General features: G+C 36.5%; 1 protein-coding gene across 1 annotated transcript in view; it reads left to right on the plus strand.

Moving 5' to 3' along the window:
• The window catches only part of CWF19L2 (CWF19 like cell cycle control factor 2), a 59,844-nt gene extending 38,567 nt beyond the window's left edge, over positions 1-21,277 (plus strand). Inside the window, exons 12-18 of the mRNA XM_036392107.1 lie at positions 821-958; positions 10,338-10,550; positions 12,045-12,161; positions 16,274-16,429; positions 17,771-17,851; positions 19,715-19,816; positions 20,696-21,277. Coding sequence (XP_036248000.1) covers positions 821-958; positions 10,338-10,550; positions 12,045-12,161; positions 16,274-16,429; positions 17,771-17,851; positions 19,715-19,816; positions 20,696-20,836 — 948 coding nt within the window. The 3' untranslated portion in view covers positions 20,837-21,277. The remainder of the gene's footprint in view (positions 1-820; positions 959-10,337; positions 10,551-12,044; positions 12,162-16,273; positions 16,430-17,770; positions 17,852-19,714; positions 19,817-20,695) is intronic.
• The last annotated feature ends 92 nt before the right edge of the window (positions 21,278-21,369 follow it).

Consider the following 21,369-nt stretch of genomic DNA (forward strand, 5'->3'; position numbering starts at 1 on the left):
TAACAAAGTGCTTTGGGGAACAATAAGAAACTTGGAAGCTGGAGCAGTGTTTTATTCTTACAATAATTGCTTCCAACAGTAAATATAGTAGCACTTTGATCTTTTGAGATAAGAGGAGGTGACACTACCTCATAATTCTAGCAAGCATTCTTGATTAGTAGGACAGATCAGTTTGCAACACTGCTGTGGAGAAGTGAAAGACAGAAGAGGGTGAGGAATTTGTTGTCATCATCCTGTTGTTTCCATTTTGGAAAATGCTGTCCTGCTTTATGTTAATGACCACTCCCTGTACTCCTTTGGAATTTAGTTTAATCCTATCCTAAGGGACATCTCTGTTCCCTTGTGCACTCTGTCTAAGATGGCAACATTTCCCAGAGGTACCATATTCACACGGCAAGTTTGCAGTACTGTCTGTGATTACTGTGTTTCAGTAATGTCTGTGACTTTACAAAAGCTTTAGAGTTGTCAATAATGAAAATTACTTTTTAGGATATTTCATTTTTATGAGCTAATTAACTGTTTCAGTGAAGTACTGTCCTATCTTTCCTGAGTGTTAATGTTGTAGCTCTGATACCTTAAGGATGTTAAGGATATAGTGACGTTGGGAAGAGGCTTTATTTTTATTTAGACATACTGATGCAATTGAAGAAAGGGAAAGATGTTTTTCTCCTTAGATAAAATGGAGCTGTTAGCCCCAATGTTTCAGATCTGCATACCTTGATTCATGAGTCTTTAAACTTGTTGAAATTTTTAGGGTCTGAATTTGTAGCTGATCTTTTCTGATTAGGTTAATATTTATTTTTAATGTGTTTGCTTCCAGATGCCTACTCATGTAGATAAAGAGAGAGTAAGGTATTTTCAGGATGATGATAGTATGAACCTGAAGGATTTGGTCAAAAATGAGAAGATGAGAACAGCAGAGGATCAAAACTCACTGTTTATGCGTATGGCATCAAAGGTAAGGTGCTGTGTGTATGACTTTTTAATTAAGCATGTTATTATTAGAAATATCAGGGAGGACGTGAGGCCTCAGTACAGGGAAGGCATGAAGGAAGATGAGATTTTTTTATGGCTACAGAATTATGCAAGACTGTCAAAAATAGGGGCCATTGTAAATTGTAGAATTACCAAGTACAAAGCGAGGATTTTTCTAAGATTGTGAAACATCTGAACTGATTCTTAAGAGTCACTTTACAGAGTTGCTGGAGAGACGTACATATTATAGTGATGTGAGTCACCTGTCCTATCTTAAATGATCTCTGAAAGGCATTATGGGTATAAAAGGAATTAAAATGTCTAGTTCAGACACAGGAGATTATTCCATGGAACTCTCAAATAAAAAGGAAGGGATCCCATCACAGGCATTGAGGCAGTGAATTCAGATGACAGACAGGGTTGATGAGGGCAAAATGTTGATAATGTTGAAGCTGAGTGAGGCCATGACTGTAAATATACAAGAGGCTGTTGATGCCTGATTTGAGAGTTGTTGTGAGTCTGCAAACATCGTCTCAGTGCTGGTGTAATTAAAAGGACAATCAGAATTTTGGATGTTATGAAAAGGGAGTATTTAGCATTTTAAAGCATGTAGTGAACACATCATGCCACCCATATCTTGAACGCTGCCTAAGCTGTTAAAGCATACCCTGTGTTCAGGAGCACAGAGCAGTGGCCTTTTGAAGAAAACCTAAGTAAACAAAATTTCTTTAGCTTGGGGGGAATGGGTGGATGGGTAAGGGAAGGCAGCTTCTAGACTAGAACTATTAGCATTAAAGGTTAATAGAATACAACTGTTTTTGTTTCTTATATGGGATGTGGCCACAGAACACATAACATGAAGGAGTGGTTTGAGGTTTTTTTTCAGTGAAGAAGGTAATTGTAGAACTTGTGTTGTAGAGCATGAAATGCAATGGAGGCCTTGATTGTGAGTTGAATTAAAAAAATATATATAGCAACTTAGTAAAATACAATTTCATTGTTAAATATTGAATAGGGAGATCTAGATAAGTTTTGGCTCAGGATTTCCATAGTAAATGCTGAGAAGTGCAAATGTGTAGCAGAAGAGTCAATTCTACCAGCTTTCCCCCATATGTCTTCTCCATTGCTGGAGATTGATTTTGCAACATGAAATGGTCACACTAGGTGAGAATGCAACTGTTTCATTCTAACAGCTTTTCCCTTTTTTTTTTGGTTTCATTTTTGGTTTTGTTTTCTTGTTTTGTTTTTGTTTGGTTTTTTGAAGGATAGGATTTATTAATAACGTTACAAGAATGTATTGTGTTTCCTAGCCTATGCAAATACTTCATTGTAGTTTTGGAAGGCTCTGAATTCCTACTAACTTCAGTGAGCTTTGGATCAGATGCTAAGTAATGTTTCTTTTTTGTTACTAGGCAAAGATCTACTACATCACATTGTTTTATTAGAACAAGTTTCTTGACTGACCTTTTAAGATTCAGACATACTATTTATTTATTGGCTAAGTGTATTGGAGCATATGCTCAAAGTAGATATCTTGTCAAAGCCATTACTGTTGCAATGTCCATGTTTTAATTCATGGTACTATAGTCTTTCCAGTCCTTTGCAATGTCACATTAAGGTTTTGAAGGTATTTTTATTCAGCTTTCTTAAAAAGAAGCATCTCAGATGCCAATTGTTCTTCTCCATTAAGATCTGAAATGCTTTTGGTAGTTTCTGTGCAGGTGATTCCCAGATCCTGTCACCACAAAATGTGATGGTCTTCCCCAGATGATGTTTGTTTCTTGATCTTAGGTTAAGAAACTGGCTCCTAGGCCTCCCTGAGGTTTCCATGTCTTTCCATGTCTGTAGAATGCATTCTTATTTGCAGCACAGGATCAGTGTTACCACTGAAGTGTTGTCAGCAGTCTGAAAAATTTGGGTGTGATCTCAGATATTCTAGATGATTATTTATGTACTTTATAAGCCTATACTACATGGAGTATCTGCATTATGATCTGGGGCTCAGTAAGTTAATCTTCAAAATTCTTGCATGTCTCCACAGTGGTTTCAGCAAGGTGTTTTACTCCAGCAGGAAGTCTAGCAAACAAACCTCTTTTGCCAGTTTTATTTTGATAACATAGTACACAAATTTGACACATACAAATTACTTTCTCTTTCTGCCTTCGTTTGAAAAATGAAAACGTTATCCACAAAAATTAATCTGTCATATTGCAAAGGAGTGGTGGGAGGAAACTGCTGCAAGTCTACAAATGATATCCTGCCTCAGATGGGAGAAGGGAGATTGTGTCCCTTAAATTCTGTTCAATAATTTCATTCATCTAACCACTGTGAATTGCCTAGGGAACTATTATTTCCTTCAGAGATTTTCCCAGGGCTTCTATCACTTTCCCAGACTATGCCCAAAAGAAACTTCCAGCCCCATGGCTGCTGAGGATGGAGGAAATAGGCGCTGCTCTCACAAATGGGAACAGAATGAGAACGACAGTCCAGCATGTTTTCTGGCTTTTACACAGCTGAGTGCTCTGCTCTAGATCAGTGTTACTTTCCTGATATTTAGTACTTTAACAGTATTTCAAATGAAATACAGGCTAGTTGTTATTGAAGATAATAACATAATTGCAGTTTTGTAGAGAGAGATGGGGTTATTGAAATAGAAGGGTATAATTCATGAAAGGATTTATTTTCTTGAATGGGACTTGGAAGAAATATCAGTGCGTAGACCCAAAGTCTCTCTTCATGATTAGACCTCTGTCTAATCCCACTGGCAGGTGAAAGTCTGTATGTTATCTCATGCCAGACTCCCACTCAGATTGACAGAATAAACATCTGCAGTGTTCAACCCATACTTGTACTTATTAAATCTTTTTCCCACCTCTCCTTTTTTCAAGAGCTCAATGAGATGAGATTGAGGGATTTTGCTGTCTCCTTGCTATTTGTTTACCTGTTGAGTCTCTGTTTTAAATTTAGATTCTGACTTATCATTGCCCTCTTGTCCATTCTTATTTTTGTAGTCATGATTCTAAGACAACCCTGCTGTGCTTGAGACTTTTGCCTCCTGTTCCCCTTCAGCCTCTTTTGGAAGGTGGCTGATGTGGGTGTCACTTATCTCAGAAGTTTGAAATGCTGCCTTTCCCACAGCTGTCCCTTGCATGCTATTATGTCAAATTTATGAATATGAAAAAGGCCCAAATCTTTAATTTACAGTGGTGAAAAAAAAACCTTTTTAAAACCCAACACTAATCTTTTTGATATATGGAGAAAAAGCAGGCCTGGAGTTTGATTTGTTCATGTTTTGCTGTTATGTCTCAATGAAAAAACCACCCATTTAAATCACTATTTCTACTTTTTATTTTCTTCACCTCTGAAAGTGGTTTTGGTTCTCACTGTTGTAGAAGCATGACTTGAGGATATAAAGAAGTCAATAAAACATTTGAAAGCTGTTTTTTTCTTACATTTCTAGAGTACAAAATATGTGTGCAGTCTTAGATTGTCACTACTGATAGCTTTAAGTACCCTGTTTGTAGTTTCTTTAGCCTTTGACTGTTTTAAGTGGTTCAATTTTCCCAAATTCATGCTGTTAAGACTTATGTAATCCTTTCACTCATGTCAATAGATGCTTGTGGGTGTTTAGAGACTGGTTCCTGGAACATAACCTCAAGAGAAATTACCTTGTATTTGTATGTATTAATTCTACTAAAGCATTTTTTTTTCCTTTTTATATTTTACTTCAAGAAAGAGAGAACAATTAATTTTAGTTGTTCATCAGGACATTTTAATTTTGGCCAGAAACTAATTTTATTTTAAAATATGTGCAGTAATTCCTAAGAGGAATTCAGCAGTGAAAAATTAAATGCTTTATTAGTAATGCTGACCTTCCTTTATGGATTTAGCCGAGTGGTATTCTGGTATTATAGGTTTGCAAAAAGGAAATTTGTATGTTGCCTTTCCTTGATTCTCTAAAAGTCTGTAAAATGGAAAATTACTTTCAGCCTAATCATTTTTGCTTGCTGTGCAAATCTACCTGTTCACATTTTTGCATTTTCATCATCATAAACCAAAATAATAGTCTTGAAAAAGCCTTAGAAGCTAAAGTGAAAAATGCAAAATGTTGTTGCTGCTGCTACTATTATGTAATGAACCTTTTTCTTCTTCTTCACATGGTGAAGCAATTTTAGCACAATATTTAATAGACATGATAAAGCCAGCAAAGCTCTGGTGCCCTGTTGCTTTTTACATTTACTTAAAGACCATGTGCATGGTTTATTGTAAAAAACTATTGCGATAACCCAAGAGAAATAACTTTCAACACCTTGTTCTGGTATATTTCAATTCAATTCACTGAACACCCTTCTGTGTATATTCTGTGGACACAAAATTAAAGCTGTTTCTGCATGTGGAAACAGATCAACAGCAGTGACCAGCTGCATTAGGGAAGAAAACCTGGGAAGAGTAAGAACTGTGTAAATGTAGCCCATATTAAAGTACTGCATAAGCATTTAGGATTCTGCCAGAATTATGTTAAAATTACAAGATATGTTGCAATTGAAGACTTGTGCAAGACAGTCTTTCCTAGACATAAAAATTATTACAGGAATAACTGTAAAGTGAAATGCTAATAAGAATTTTAAAAGTAGAATTCTGTGACTGAAGGTATTTTTGTTTAGTTTACATTTTATGCCATTAACTTTATATAAAGTTTTATCCATTCTAATAACTACTTATAGGAAAATCTGCAGTTTTCATTTCATATAGCAGAAACAAAAGGAGCTTGGTCACTAGCCATTGAGCAGTCCTCTGTCATCTGTTTTTTGCTTGACTTCTGCTGCTCAAAGGTAATCCTGAGCTACCTTGCTCACCAGCATGGTGGGTAGTCTTTTCTTGTCAGTGACACAGGCCTTAAAAGAGCTCTGTGCACTGATATCTTAAAATCCTTTGATATTATGTGATTAAAATATTCTTTAATTCAGTGTGGTGATAGGTTTTGAAAATGCCTATTCACTGAATTATATGATGAATTAAACCTACAAATTTAAATGTCTGTGTTCACAGGGAGACTGGAATTGTAATAAGGTTTTACATGATAAAATTCTGCCTTTGTTTGTCTTAAGCAAATACTATTTGAGATCAGAAAAACTTTTCTGAGGTGATTTTGTTGTTCAGAATAGGTGCTAAATGCTGAATAAATTTAAATATGATGAGATGTATTCTTATGTCACTCAGGTTTGTATTCTAAAATAATAGATTATTCTTCTTTGCAGCTTCCTGAAATACATTATGATACAACCTTCCACAAATATTAGCTCTGTCATTTAAAGACGTCAGTGTTGCCATGACAATTTAAACCCAAACTGATACATTTTATACAATCTATAGACTTTTTTTTTGGACGAATTTTTCAAGCAGATGCACTTTTATTAGCTTATATGGAAGTAACTCCAGCTATGATTGCGTTAGCAAGGAAACAGGAAAAGCAGAAGTTCAATAGTTGGATACAAATTGGAGCAAGAAAATAAGCAGAAAAGAAACAGTACAAAAAAGCTGAAAATAACCCACACTGGAACCATGCAGGTATCTTTTGTTCCTCTGCTAATTGTGTTTAATAGAATTTCCCATTTCATCCACGAATTTCAAAGGAAATTTGAAGTGGGGGGAAAAAAGTACTGAGGTATTATACAAGTATAATCTCGATCATTGGGAGTTCTGTCTCTTAAGGTTTCCTTTCAGTATCACAGTGATACTGAATTCTTTAGCAGGGCTTTTTATTTGAAGGGGCCACCCAAAAAGCAAGTAGTAACAGCAGAGGGAGCAATAAGAGACACAATGAGCAGCACACTCGAGATGGAGTGTGTAGGAAGCCAGCAGTGTATAAGACTCCAGGAGTTTTACTGTGGAATAAGAAGAAAATAATTGCTTTAAAATCAAGCTATGAGATATGGTTCCAGAGGCCTGAGCACAGGTTGGCAGAAAAATTAGGCTGACCCTGTAGTAGTATACCTTGCACAGATTTGCAAGAGTTACTTCAGGAAGTAGCCCCATGCCATGGTGCCTGATGGCTTCACTAATGTAGCAAATGAAAAAAGGCTTCAATTATTTAGTAAACAGAATGTTATATAATGAAATAATTCATGTAATTTATTCATATTATTCATGGTAATTATCATGATAAGGATTTAATCAGAAAATACAACACTGTAATTTTTCCCTCTCTCAAATCATTCTAATTTATGCATAGTCAGATGCTGATTTCTTTCTAAACTCCTCTGCTGAATGGTTAGAGATCTCACCCCTTTTCTTGGGTTTTAGCCACATTTGCACTGTATTTGAGCTGTCCAAATGAAAGCCCAGAGGGCTCCTGTGAGAAGTTTGGATGCCTTCCCTGACTGCTGTTTAAATGTTTGTGTATTACAGGCCTCTCTCGGCCAGGGCAAGCACAATTGTGATTCTTCTCTGTTAGTTAAATGAAAACTGCATCCTGGTTGTAAAAATCAGATGGATGGTAGCAATGACATAGTTGCACAATTATGCTATGAGATGTGGGAGGCCATGTCATTTTGCCTGGTGCTAAGAGTCCTAATGCTGCCTTTGTGTCCTCTGGTTAATCAGTGCTTGCCAAAAGAGAAGGGAAGGCTGGAAAAAAGAGGATGTATATGAAGGAAGAATGTGGGAGATAAGCCCAGAATAAAGAAAAGTGAAGTAGGAAAAAGAAGACTGGGGATTGTAGAGCTGATCTGTTTTATGAACATATCACATATCAGTTTAGCACAGCTCTGGACTTTGGTCAGTGTCTGGTAGAAACAAGGACTTCAGGTGTATTGCCCTTACAGATACCTGAATTTCCTTTGTTAGCTTTAGGTAATTCAATGATGTATTGCAGGACATCCCACCTTTAAACTAATAGATCAGAATGACTTCCTGTGTCTTTCTGATCTCTGTGCAGCACCTGAGCAGCAAGGGCGATACCGAACAATATCAATCATGGCAAGAGAACTAAATGCACAACATCCAAAATGCATTGGCTTTCATGGTTGGCAGGTGTGATGCTGCACCTATGATTCAGAACAGCAGCTTTCCAGCAACTCTAATACATCAGCATAGTTCCTTCTTTGGATGTGTACTAGCTCTGTCTTTTGTATGGAAGAATATATGTATGAAAGAAATTGTTTTTTAAATGATTACTTGCTTTCCTTCTGGCATTTTAGGGAATGATTTCTTCTTGTTCTTTCAATTCCCTTTTAACTTCTTTTTGAGAGATTTAGTTATAGCCAAGTAATACAATTGGCAGAACTCGCTGGGCACCTTGTACAAATAGAGGTATAAACATTTTAAAGGAGGAATGGAGCACCTCTCCCATGAAGACAGGCTGAGAGAAGTTGGGGTTGTTTAGCCTGGAGAAGAGAAGGCTCCAAGGAGACCTTATAACACTTCCAGTACCTAAAGGGGGACTAGAAATCACACAGGCAGATACAACAGGGGTTAATGGCCCCAAACAGGAAGAGAGTAGATTTAGTTTATTTATCTGGGAGAAATTCCTTGCTTTGAGGGAAATCAGGCACTGGGACAGGTTGCCCAGAGAAGTTGTGGATGCCCCATCCCTGGAGCGTCCAAGACCAGGCTGGATGGGGCCCTGAGCAGCTTGGCTTAGAGGAAGGTGTCTCTTCAAAGTCTCTTTCAAACTAAACTGTTGTATGGTTCTATGGTCTGTTGGTCATGACTGTACCAGAACAAACAAAATCTGGATTTTAGACTGCGCCTACTTTATAAAAGTTTGCTACTTTGTATGTAAGAATTTTGCTTTGCATCCCAGATAGCATGTTGTATACAGCAATTTATCCATCTTGAAGACAGACATCTTCTATCTAGGCTGTTTAATAAGATGAATATTTATTCTATCACAAGGGATTCTGTGGAGTATTTTGGAAAGTACTATTATTTAAAAGAGGTTGTGGAGGTTGTGTGTAACAAACCAGGAATTTCCATGGCTACTTCTAAGTGCAAGCAGAGCAGAGTAGTAATGGTATTCTCTGCTCCATGTGATACTCCTGATAGCCAAAATGTGATTTCCACTCTTCCTTTCCTTTCTAGTCTGCCAACTGTGATGTTTCCTGAGTATTTCCAGTCTTTCATCTTTAAATCAAAATTCATGACAGAATTTTGATTTAAATAAAAATCCCAAACTTAATGTTTAGTAGTAACAAAATGCTGCTATTCTCCAAGCAGTGCTTCGGCTGCAGGTCTAACTTTACCTTATTAATGCTTTTATGACAGAAGAACAGAGACTGGATTTTAGACACCCAAACCACTACATATTTTTTCTAAATCTCAGAAATCTCCTTTTTCTGTTAAATGTAGAATTACAGCAAGACAGAAGAAGAATGGAGTTAAACTCTTGAACTGTTGATTTTAGTCTGCAGTGGCTTCCAGTAGGAAATGCACATAAGCACTTAAGTGTATTATAGCTGAATAAAGTAATATTAAGGAGGCTCCTTCTCAGTTGTTTGATAAGAAGAGTACTGAACATATTTAAAACAAGGTTTTGGTCTGTGTTAGAGGACTGCAGTATTTGGGAAAAGCACGAGCTTTTGTCTTTTTTGGGGAAAGTAAAAAGTTACTTATGTACTCTGTCCTTTTTTTTTTTTTTTAATGTCAGATTATCTACAGAAGCTATGTCTGGGATATTTGGAAGTATTCTTAATTTGGAGACTGTACCTCAGTTATGAAGGCATGCCTTCCAAATGCCTCCAGTTAACATTAGTTCTTTTCTAGGGCTACCCTAGTCAGTATCCTAAAATATATTAAGATTTGTTGTGGCATACAACAGGTGCACTCAGAAGGACTTAGTACTGAAGGCAAAGACTGTTTTCTTCCCAAAATGGCTTAGTCCTGTTCCCTTGGTAAGAATAAGTGTTGGAATATTTTCACAGAATGTGAATATGAAGTGCAGAGTCATGATCTAGTTATTTCACAAAAGATGATTTAATGGTAGTTGTAAAAGGCGAGGAGGAGGAGACAGGAGAGGATAAAATATATTATAAAAAATGATATATTAAATTGTGCATCTATTTAAAGATAGCCAAAGTTATGTCAAGATAATATTGAAATACCTAGGCCCTTAATTTGAAATGGAATATAGTAATATACTTTTCTCACTGCTGTCACATATCTATATTTTAATATCTGTGTAGGACTGCTCTCAGGAGAGGTACCTGATGATTCCATCTGCAGCAGATGCCATATGAAAAGAAGAAATGCTGCTGCTTATGTACTTGATGCTTTTTTCAAGGAAGGAAGCTCTTTTTCAAAGAGCTAAGTATTTTTTCTTGCTACTTTATAAATAAGTGCAATTTTTCTGCATATCTTTTCAGCTTATGGAGAAAACAGACAGAGAGTACTACACTCTGGATGATATGTTTGTTTCCAAAGCAGCCAAGAGAGCACGCAGTGGGGAAGAGGAGGAAGTACAAAGAAGAAAAGCAATCCGTGAGCACCAGCAACTCGCTGCATGCATGGAAAAGTGCCCCTACTGCTTTGATAGCAGTGAACTCTCTAAACATCTTATTATTGCAATTGGCACCAAGGTAAGAAAATAGCAATTTAACACAAGCATAGAAATAAAAGAGAAATGATGTTAGAGTGTTTAAAATTAGGAATGAAAGTGCTTCTATGGAAGGATTTATTGTTCTGCATCTTACTTTCCTTGCTCTTTCAATTGATTCCACAACTTCATGGGTGAGGAGGAAAAAGATATAAATCTGTCTGAATTTTAAAGCTAATCTTTGATGTCAGGACTTCACATTTGTAGAAGACAAGAGTAATAATGAAAGATCTCAGTGCAGAGATTAGACTGTCGGTGGATTTGTGGATGATTAAATCACACTTCACTGGAGGAAATTTGAACTGGTGAAGAACTGTGTCTTGATATCAAAGAAAACTAGGTGGAGAATTCAATTTTTAAGCTTAGAATCCTTTGAAATAGACAGAAGTTTGGTTTGGAAACCTTTCTGGTTCTGTTAATGCTTTTAAGAGTTGCATAAATATTTGGATTTATAACATCTGAAATACTTCAATATAGCCTTTTTTGTAGTTTTTTTACTACAGTTTTCATTTATCAGTGATGTTTTCATTTGATCTGAAGCTCTTTATAGGTAAAGAGCTGCACAGCTGCTACAGGTACACAGAGTTAGACAGCTGAGAGGTACACAGCTGATACAGTGCTGTGTTTTGGATTTAGGATGAGTGTAATGTTAATAAGACACTGATGTTTTTAGTTGTTGATAAGTAGTGCTCAGGGACTCTTCTGCTTCTCGTACTGCCCTGCCAGTGGGAAGGTGGGGAGGGCACAAGGAGTTGAGAGGGGACATGGCCAGGACAGCTGACCTTAACTGACCTTAGGAATATTCCAGACCATATGACATCGTGCTCAGTGGATAAACTCAGGGGAAAGTTGGCCAGGGGCCAGTGCTTGGGAAGTGGCTGGGCAGCAGTTGGTGGGTGGTGAGCAATTGCAATGTGCATCACTTGGTTTGTACGTTGTTGTTATTATCATCATCGTTACTTAATTTCCTGTCCTTTTAAACTCTCTTTATCTCAACCCACAAATTCTACTTTTTTTCTTGATTCTCTCCCCCTATCCCACTGGGAGCAGGGAGTGAGTGAACAACTGTGTGATGTCTAGCTGCCTGCCAGGTTAAACCATGATACAGAGTACGCATTATATATCTATATATATATCTACATATTGTTTAAAATGCATAAAGCCATATATCTATATTAAAAAGACCAGAGTGCACAAAACAGTGTGATTTCATAGCAGCTATGATACCAGTTGGTTTATAAGGGTGAAAATACTGCCTTGCTGGTGGAACTGCTCTCAGGATACTGGTTTGTTTGATTTGCTGGTAGATAATGGGCCCTTTTAAAAAGTACTAAAATTGCTAATACCTTTCTGTAGTTAGTAGCTAATGGCTTCTGTTGTTTTGAATTTAGCAAATGATGAATTTCTTAGCCTCAGCAATGGGAAGGTTTTTAATGCTGGAAAACTGGGCACATGAGTTTTTGTTTGCTTTTCTTAGGTATACTTGTCTCTACCAAGCAGCCAGTCCCTTACTGAAGGTCACTGCCTGATAGCCCCTCTACAGCACCATACTGCAGCCACTCTTTTGGATGAAGACATCTGGGAAGAAATCCAGGTCTGCTCAGAAACTGTCTCCTGTTCTAACCCTTTTGTAAAATAATTTTGTTGTGGATAATAACATCCTTGTCATAAGTACGTATTTTCATAATTTGCAGTCTGGCAGCTCTGTTCTGATTCCACTAAGGGGCAAAACCTTCTGACATTGTGGATGAAAATTAGTGGTCAAATATTTACAGGAAAGAGAGGCAGGGTAAATACTGAAGCAAATTTTCCATTTATGAGCACTAGGAGAAGTTTCCTGGAATGCTGCAGAATGTGCATCCTTGGAGATCTTTGAAACCATGTCAGAGGAATGTCTATTGGAAATGAAGAAGGTACAGCTGATCCCTTACAGAAAATAGAATAACTGGCTTCATAGGATTTTCTTGGGAGTGCCAAGGAAAAGGAAGAATTGTCAGAGGAGACAGATCACTTAAAATTAAAAACAAATATGTTGTTTACATATCTTCAGTTTTTAATCTGTTTTTGCGTGGATATTAATTAAGAGAGAAATACCTTACTCTTAAAATCAATGAGATCCTTGTTCAAATCCAGCTTTCTGTCTTTTTTGAAAAGAATTATTAAAATAAAGCACCAAGCATGATGGGTTGTGCTTTCCAAGTCTCTTATGAAGACATTTTGAGTTCTGTTTTCTTTGGAGATGGTAAATCAAGGGAGGGATGTAACAAGCTTCTGCCTAAGAGATTGACTATGTTTGTCAATCCCCTATTCTGGCATCAGGATTATTACAAGGGGAAAACAATTTGCCACCTCTTATATTGAAATATTGGAGAGTATATCAGACTAGAGAAAGGTTTCATTGTTGTAGTTGTGAGATTTAGAGACTTAAAACCAGGATAATTTATAAGTTTGTAATAATTTAAATAATGTTGGTCTTGCCTCAAGTCTGGCAGATGAATTCTCTGACTTTTCAAATTTGCCCCCACATTGATTCTCATGTCTGATGTTGTTTCATATAGTAAATTATGCTCCCTTCCAGCCAGAAAGAAATGGAGTTCTCTTGCATATGACAGAAATGCCTAAGAAAGTTGGATAAGAAACAAATAAGTGCAACAAGTAGGAATCAGGAGGAACAAAAGAGCATGTGGAAAAGTGATAAATATGTTTATCCTCGATCTTCTGTTTACCCCAAGCTCTTAACTAAACAATTATGATTTTTTAAATTGTATGAGAAAGAAAATAGGATAATGAAAAGATAAGCAAATGCAGTCCCTGTATTCAACACTAGTGTTTTACTTGTTAGAAAAGGCATCTAGTTGATAAAACCATTATCCTTTGATCCTGTGAATATATTCATAGAGAGAATATAGATATTCTGAGATATTTCTTTGCAGCAAAGTATTTTGGAAAGTGATGGATACATAATTATTTTTTCCCCCCCAACATATATGTAATACAGAAGAAGGAGTCTGGAAAACGTCAGCAAAAGTATAAGCAGGCAGTCAATGGCTTAAGTAACTTTCTGATGCAAGAGATATATTTTTTATTACTGTTGAAGGGAAAAAAATTAAGTATTCACAAAAGGTTGTGTGAAGTATGTGTTTTAGCTAACTATTTTTGCTGGGTTTTTTTTTAGGATATATTGGAGTAAAGCAAAGAGTTCCTTTATGCTGTATGCCTTCAAGCTCTTGAATTTAATGTATTGTGTAGTTTAGACACCGATGTGCTCACTTGCCAAAGCAAATATGCATGGAATATTTTTAATATGAAAAGATACAAATCTTTACACATTCTGTGTTGACTGAACTGTTGCATGTATTAATGTTGTGTGCACCCAAGCATAAGCCAATCCTTCTTATTTCCCCTTATGAATGGTTCTCTCCTTTCCACTGCTAATTATTCTTGATGCTTTGGCCTGCTCAGAATTTGGAGGAAAAGTCCACTGTATTTAAAAATAAGAAAATCCAGCTGGGGAAAGTTAGCTAACATCTGCTGATATTCGAGGCTTTTTGGTGGATTTTGCATTTCAGTTAACACTGCAGGGTAGCAGCTGTAAGTCATAATCTTTCTCAGCCTTTGGTGTCTCACCACATTGCTTGCTTCAGTGTGTTTCTGAAGTAGAGTTCTGGTGGCTGGAGTGACAAGGAGAAGACAAAAAGTTGTTAATCCAGAGTAGCCTGTCACTCTGTGCTGTAGAGGCCCATATCAGTCATGGCACACTGGGCAGTGTCTTCCGGCTGTAATTCATCAGTTGCTTTAGGGGAATGATGGCAGCATTTTCCTGTCACAGCCTGGAGAAGCTCATTAGTGAGGAAAAATTCAGGGCACAAGGACCTGCTTTGAAGAGCTTAAATGCCAACTTTAGATATATATTGGCCATGTTTCTTAGACTTTTAGTTTGATTTATACTGAACAAAATGGCAAAAGGATGAAGAGCTCAATTTCTAGTCCTGTTGCATTAAAAACCTGGTAATGATTTGTTTTCCTTCTTTTTTACCTCAGTACTTTATTTTTACAGTAAATTATGATGTTGCTGATGTGTATTTGTTTATGTATGTTTGATTCATCACTCTCCATTTACATTAAGATAGGGAATCTTAAACCTTTGAATGGGATTTGCCTTTTAATGGTGCTGTTTCTACTTCTGAGCATTGTTAATTGGGAAAAAATGGACTACCTATGAATTATGTGAGTCTTAGGGCTATGATACCTTGATCTGTGAGGCTCCTACAGTTTCAGTGATTTCTTGGCTTACACTTGGAAATGATATAAAAGCACTCGTTAGACAAAAATCTTCATTTTTAAAAAGCATTTTTCAAGATCTTGAGAAACTTTCAGAAACACTCACTCTATCAGAAAGTTAGATCTTTTTTGCACTTGAAAATGAGTTTGAATGACTCTTAGAAATCATCCCTTTTTCTTGATAATGTGTTCAGCATCTGAACATTGTAAGCTATAGAATGATGCTTTTGCATATCTTGGATGCAATGCCAACTGTCAGGAGCCAGGGAGCAGCCAGAGCCAGCTGCTCTGCAGGAACCAAGTCAGGAGCTCAAGGTAATGGGCAAGGCATGTGGGGGAGGTCATCTCATGACAGGACACGCTCCCATGGTACCAGGCCAGGCGTGTTCCTGTGCTAGTAGGCAAGGTCATCCATAGCCCTGTGATGGCCACGCAGGTTAGCAGTGAGGACTTAGGTCTGAGATGAAGTTAGGGCCCAAGAGCTGCCAGGTACCTGGCTGGGCACAGACATTCCTGAAACAGCTCAGAAGAACCCAAAGAGACAGCCTGGACTTAATTGCAGCTCCTGAATGATAGGGGGCCAGGTCCACAGTTCTCACCACTCTTTAATACCCCATCCCTTTCTGCTAGACCTGATCCAGTTCACAACTGAAGTGTATCAGAGCTTCCCACCTACATAGGCAGCCAGAGCCCCAGCAGGTAGGGTCCTGGCCCCTGCAGGGCCTCTTGGCTGTGTGCAGTACCCTGACACTGAAGCTATCAGAATTGTTACCTGAAATACACTTTGAGTAGGTGCAGCACCTCCTCCCTCTGACAGGGAACTGGTAAATGTAGCTTGAGGCCACATGTACTGAGTATTACATTTGGTTTGCTTCAAACAATGAAGATGGTGGATTTATTTTTTGAGGCAATTATTAGTGTTTTACTTAAAGATCAAGCATGCCTAGTGAAAATACTTTCATTTTTTAATTTTTTTTTTGTTGAACTGTATAATTGGAAGGAGTAGTAAAAGGGTAATTGTAACTATAGTCAGTAAAAGCCAGGTCATTACCTTCTTAGGAATTGCAAGCTTGGGACTTGCTAAAGCCATGTTGTTTTATGGAGCACTACAGTTAAGAAGTTCAACATAGTTTCAATTTCAGCTGTAAAAATATGTGGTATATATTAAAACTTAAGTTTATTGTGCTAATTATATTGTGTGTTTCAAAATAGTTTCCTAGACTTCCTATGTTTTTATCATAGGAAATACAGTTAATCTTAAATTCGTAAATAATAAAGAATAAATAATTTTCCTAGTATGATTGCTACTGTTTTCCATTTTATTGTTAGTTTATTACAAATATAATAAGCTAGTGAAATAGTACATTATATCTAAAAGTTCTGCAAAGTCAGTTTAAATAACACATTTTTTTTTCCTTTAAACAGATGTTCCGAAATGCATTGGTGAAAATGTTTGAAGCTAAAGACTTGGACTGTGTGTTCCTAGAAACAAACATAAGTATGAAGAAGAGGTATCATATGGTATATGAATGCATTCCTCTTCCAAAAGAAGTAGGAGATATGGCTCCAATCTACTTCAAGGTACATAAAAATGTTTTTTTATGAAGTAATTTGAATGAATATATCATAATTCATCTATTTCTGGGGGAAAAAATTATATTCAAGTGCTGTTTTTGAAAATATATATTCTTAGATCCTTCTTCTGGTCCATTCTTTGCTAATATTCCTTGATCTTAAAATAAGCAGTGTGAAATAATCCAGTTTTTCAAGTAGTCAGTGGAAGAGCTGTTTTTCACTGAACATTTGTCCCAAGTCTGACTGCACTGAAATTCTAGAGGAAGATGAGAGAATTGTAGCCTCTTGAAGTGCTTTAAGGATTGCAGTACTTCTTACTTGAGTCTTGTACTATAAACTTAAAACACAGTATTTGTGCCTTGGCAAGCATTAAATGAGAAAATAATGTTACCTATTTTAAGAAATACCAATGTAGATATTGTTTCCTCCCCATTTTATTTCAGTAAGCCCAATGTGTCTTAGGCCTCTGATGAATGTTCTACAGCAGGATAGATATTTCTTCTACAGCTTTTCTGGTCTCTTTACCCTGACCTTTTAAGAAAAGGTTCATTGAGGCTTCTGCCTGGAGCTGAGTCCTTTCAGCTTTCAGCAACTGACTCATTATTTGCCTTTTATAAGTAAATTATTTTTATTTGATTTTTGAAATACTATTTATGCTTTCTGGAAATAATGTGATTAAGTTTTGATGAAGTGAGGCAGGAGTATGGTGAACAACCACACACTAACTTTTACCACATTTGAAATCCTCCACCTGTCAGATCTGACTGCTCTGCTTCAGGTGCTGGTAAAACTTGTGTTTTCTTTGAACACTCAAGGAAAGAGAAAGAACAAGATTTAATGCAATGTCATTTATTTTGGAAGTATCTACCATTAAAATTGCAAATGAATTTCATTTGCGTTGCAAATGAAATTTAAAGGTACCTACCCTACAATATACCCAATTCCATGCTATGGGGAATACAGAATCAGCTTTGAGTTTTTAAGGGCAATAATCCTTCTAAGCTGAATTCTTCTCTTGGTGTTTAAAATAGAAAAAAGGCTAATTTAGTGTAATGAATTCATAATACGTTTTGTATGGGGTGAGTAAAAAGAGAATGTGACCTTTTATTTGAAACTTGTGTCAAGCAAAACTTAAAAAAGAAACAGAGGATCTGAATTGGGTGGGTCTGAAATACTATATGATGTCTTTATAAAGTAGCTTGTGGAAATGAGACAGGTTACCAAAAATAAAGTTACTTTGTTAAGAAGTTATTGTTGCTTGCACTGCTACGATGTATTTCACTACAGTTAGTTCTTTATTTGCTGTATGAAGGAATGTTTTCACCTTTAGATAAAATAATTTTACAGAAAGCTATAATGGAGTCTGATGAAGAGTGGTCCATGAACAAGAAGTTAATTGATCTCTCTTCAAAAGACATTCGGAAATCTGTAAGTAATGAAGTGTTTTGTATCCTGAATTTATCATCAAATTCTTCTAACATTTTTCCATTATTAACTGTTTCAAAGAGAGAAGAAAGGGAACACAATTAGATTAGTGCATTAGAGGATGGAATAGGTATGAGGAGAATTACTAGTCTGCACTCTTAACTGACATTAGGGAAAATATTCCTATTTATTTCAACAATTGGTGGACTAAGCTGCCAGCATTAGTTCAGAACAAAGCTGACACTTTGAGGACATGTACTGGCATAATTTTCTTGATTAACTTTAAGAATTAAGGTAGATCAAAGATTTGCAAATTACTTTCCTGGAACAAATATGATTTGTCCTTTTCATTAACCTAGAACAGCTGTTTGTGTTGCTAAGTTTATGAAATGAAAATATAAATAGCATTATGAATCTTTTTTTTTTGTACAACAAGGGAACAGTACCCTCTCTGTCTCCTGGATACTGAGATGAACCATCTTTATATAAACAAATCTTAAAGGAATAATGCTGGATTGGTTAGGTTCAAAGATTGTTCTGTCATTTTAATATTGAGCTGGAAGATGTGTGTTATATAGCCATACATTTTTGTGACTATTATTTATTTATTGAAGGTAGGCCAGTTTTCAGAATAAGTCAGGACAGTTCTTTACAGTAATACAATGTAGCTGAACATAAATTGTTACACAGTTGTGTGATTTTAACATTTGTTGGGTAAGAATGTCTGTAGGCTTCAGGAAGATCGGACAGTGTGGCTTAGAGACTGACCTGAGGTTTGGGAATTTGGGGAGTTGTATTGGGAGATGGTGGTACCTGACTAGAAGGTCAGACTTGGCTAAGACATCACCTAGTGGGTGGATTGTGCGTAGAAATTGTGAGAAATAAGACAAAGCTGACCTTTTCTTTAAGGTATCACCTGCCAACCCATTTTTCCTTATCTAATGATTTTTTTTAAGTCCATTTAAAGTGTTAAATGTTTCTTGCTATGCTACATTGCTCCTCTTTATAAAGTCTTAATTATTTTTAGAGTCAGTATTTCAAGCAATAGATTGAACACTCCTGAAAGTTGTATGGTTATTTGGACTGTAGCAGAGGAAATGCTTATGAATTGGAGGCTTTGTAAATCTAACCAGTACAGAAATGTCCTCAGCAATTAAAGAAGTGAAAAATAACTTGTTGCAGTAAAACAGCAGAAATTATTTGCAGTACTGTAGCAACAAATGGATCCACTTCTGTTAGACTGGAGGGTCTTTGTTGTGGCAGATATCTAGCATCTCTCCTGCAGGCTGACAGAATTATTGTCTGATTTGGCAAGCTAAGGATAATATCTGTCCATTCACATAGAGGGGGTTTCTGGTAATCTATTGTCCAAAAAGGTGTTTCTCCTTCCCCTGAGTCAGTTTTTTTACTGGGTAAATATTTCCTGTTACCATAGGAATGTTGACCAAAGTCAACATCTTTAATAAATGCAGCTTGCTAGTTATCCTTAAAATTTCTTTTAAACTTATGTAATTCATAGATGTGGAGTCAGGGAGTCATTTGCCCACTGTGAACACTGCTGCCTGGTGTCCCCATCTCTTACCTGCTATTCCAGCTGTGGCCTCTGGAGGTTCTGCCACGCAGTCATCCTCCCTTCAGTGTCTTTTTGTCCAGTTGCTGTAAATTGTTCTTTTCCCTCACCTGTTTGCTTTACTGTTTCTCTGTTGCAATTTTATCCTACACGTAGTTGGTTTGAGAGGTAGTTTAAAATAAAATGTGATACTATAAAACTGCAAAACCAAGTTCAAGTTCATTCTTCTGTGGGGAGGTTGACTAAATGCCAGCAATGTTTGTTAAACATCTGAAAATGTGGTTTTGCTTGTGTAGGTTCCTAAAGGGTTGCCGTACTTTTCTGTGGACTTTGGCCTTCAGGGAGGATTTGCTCATGTGATTGAAGATCAACACAATTTCCCTCATTACTTTGGAAAGGTATTGTTATGTAAAAGATTAATTTACCAATTATAGTCTGTTTTGGAAAATTTAAGTAATTAAACCACGATGCTGCCGGAGCAGTTACTTTGGTGTTCCCTATCTGAGTTTATTGTCTGTCTTTTCTTGATGAGTCATTGTAACTTGGCTGCTTTAATGAAGTAGTTGATTTTTTCACTAGCTGATACTGAGATTGTGATTATAAACTGGTGTTTCTTTTAATTTGATCTGAACTGCTGATATTTGAAATTATGAGTATATAATCTTATACATGGAAGATACTTACATCTACTTGAGAATTTTCATGGCCATAGTATTGATACATAGGTGCACTGGCACCTGCTTGTATAAATTACTGTGCATACACATACAGACAACTACTAAAATCCTCGTGTGGTTAGTTGCTACTCATGGTATGTATAGTGTAAAATGTATATACAGGGAGAGCTGTAATAAACTCTTCCTGTCTTTACGATGTCACAGAAAACATTTTTTTTAAAGAGTTGGTGTTGCAAAAACATGGGAGAAATTGGGGGAGAAATATAACACTAGAAACAGCAAAGTGAGCAGCTTTCTTTCTCTGAACTTACCTTAATCACAAATGCACTAATGCATTAACAGGCTTGCAGTGTTAGGATATTTAAGCAGTACATCAATGTGCTGTGCTTACAAGAATTTTGCTGAGGCAACCATCTAAGAACTGCAGTTCTATGTTTAAATGGGTATATTTTTCAGAATTTCAAGTTTTAATTAGCACTTGAAGAAAATGGACAATCTCATAATTTGAAAATACATATTTCTACATTCTGTGATAAGATAGTGTTAAGTAGTATGGTAATTTTGCATTTATCGTTATCTATCTTACTTTTACTTGCAAAGGAAATTATTGGCGGCATGCTGGACTTGGAACCACGGCTCTGGAGAAAAGGAATCAGACAGAACTTTGAGGAGCAGCGGAAGAAGGTGTTGCAGTTTGCACAGTGGTGGAAACCATATGACTTCACCAAAAAGAAAGAATGAGAACAGCCTGGAGTCAAGGACTATATAAGCCATGAATTACACTAAAGGATACTTCAAATGTTAGGAATAACACCAATGTGTTATGTGTGGCTAATATATTTTAAAATACAGGATACTGGTTAATTCCTGACAGTCTGTTTCTGTTTTGGACACTGGATTACATGTACCTGCAAGCCTGAAAAACCAGATTTGTCCAGTGAGTTTAGTTTTTCCTTTTTCAGCTGAGCCAGAAGGATAATATCCATTTGGCCATTTGAGTTCTTAAAAATGTAACTTTTGCTTTTGGAGTTTTTATAATCTTTGAGACAACTGATATTTTTTATATTCTATTAAGCCAGTGCTTAATTATCATGGTGAACTTTTGTCAAAAATGGTGTACATTTTAAGAACATTTTGATTAATACAAATACATTGTTACAGAAGGAGATTGTCCAGAAAATAGTCTTCTGATTTTGTGTCCTTGTGGTCTTTAAATTGAGGTTATTGCAGTAACACAAACATTCACAAAGAATGTGATTGATAAACCTGCTGTT

This window comes from Molothrus ater, chromosome 2, assembly GCF_012460135.2.
Source record: "Molothrus ater isolate BHLD 08-10-18 breed brown headed cowbird chromosome 2, BPBGC_Mater_1.1, whole genome shotgun sequence".
Taxonomy (NCBI): Eukaryota; Metazoa; Chordata; class Aves; order Passeriformes; family Icteridae; genus Molothrus; species Molothrus ater.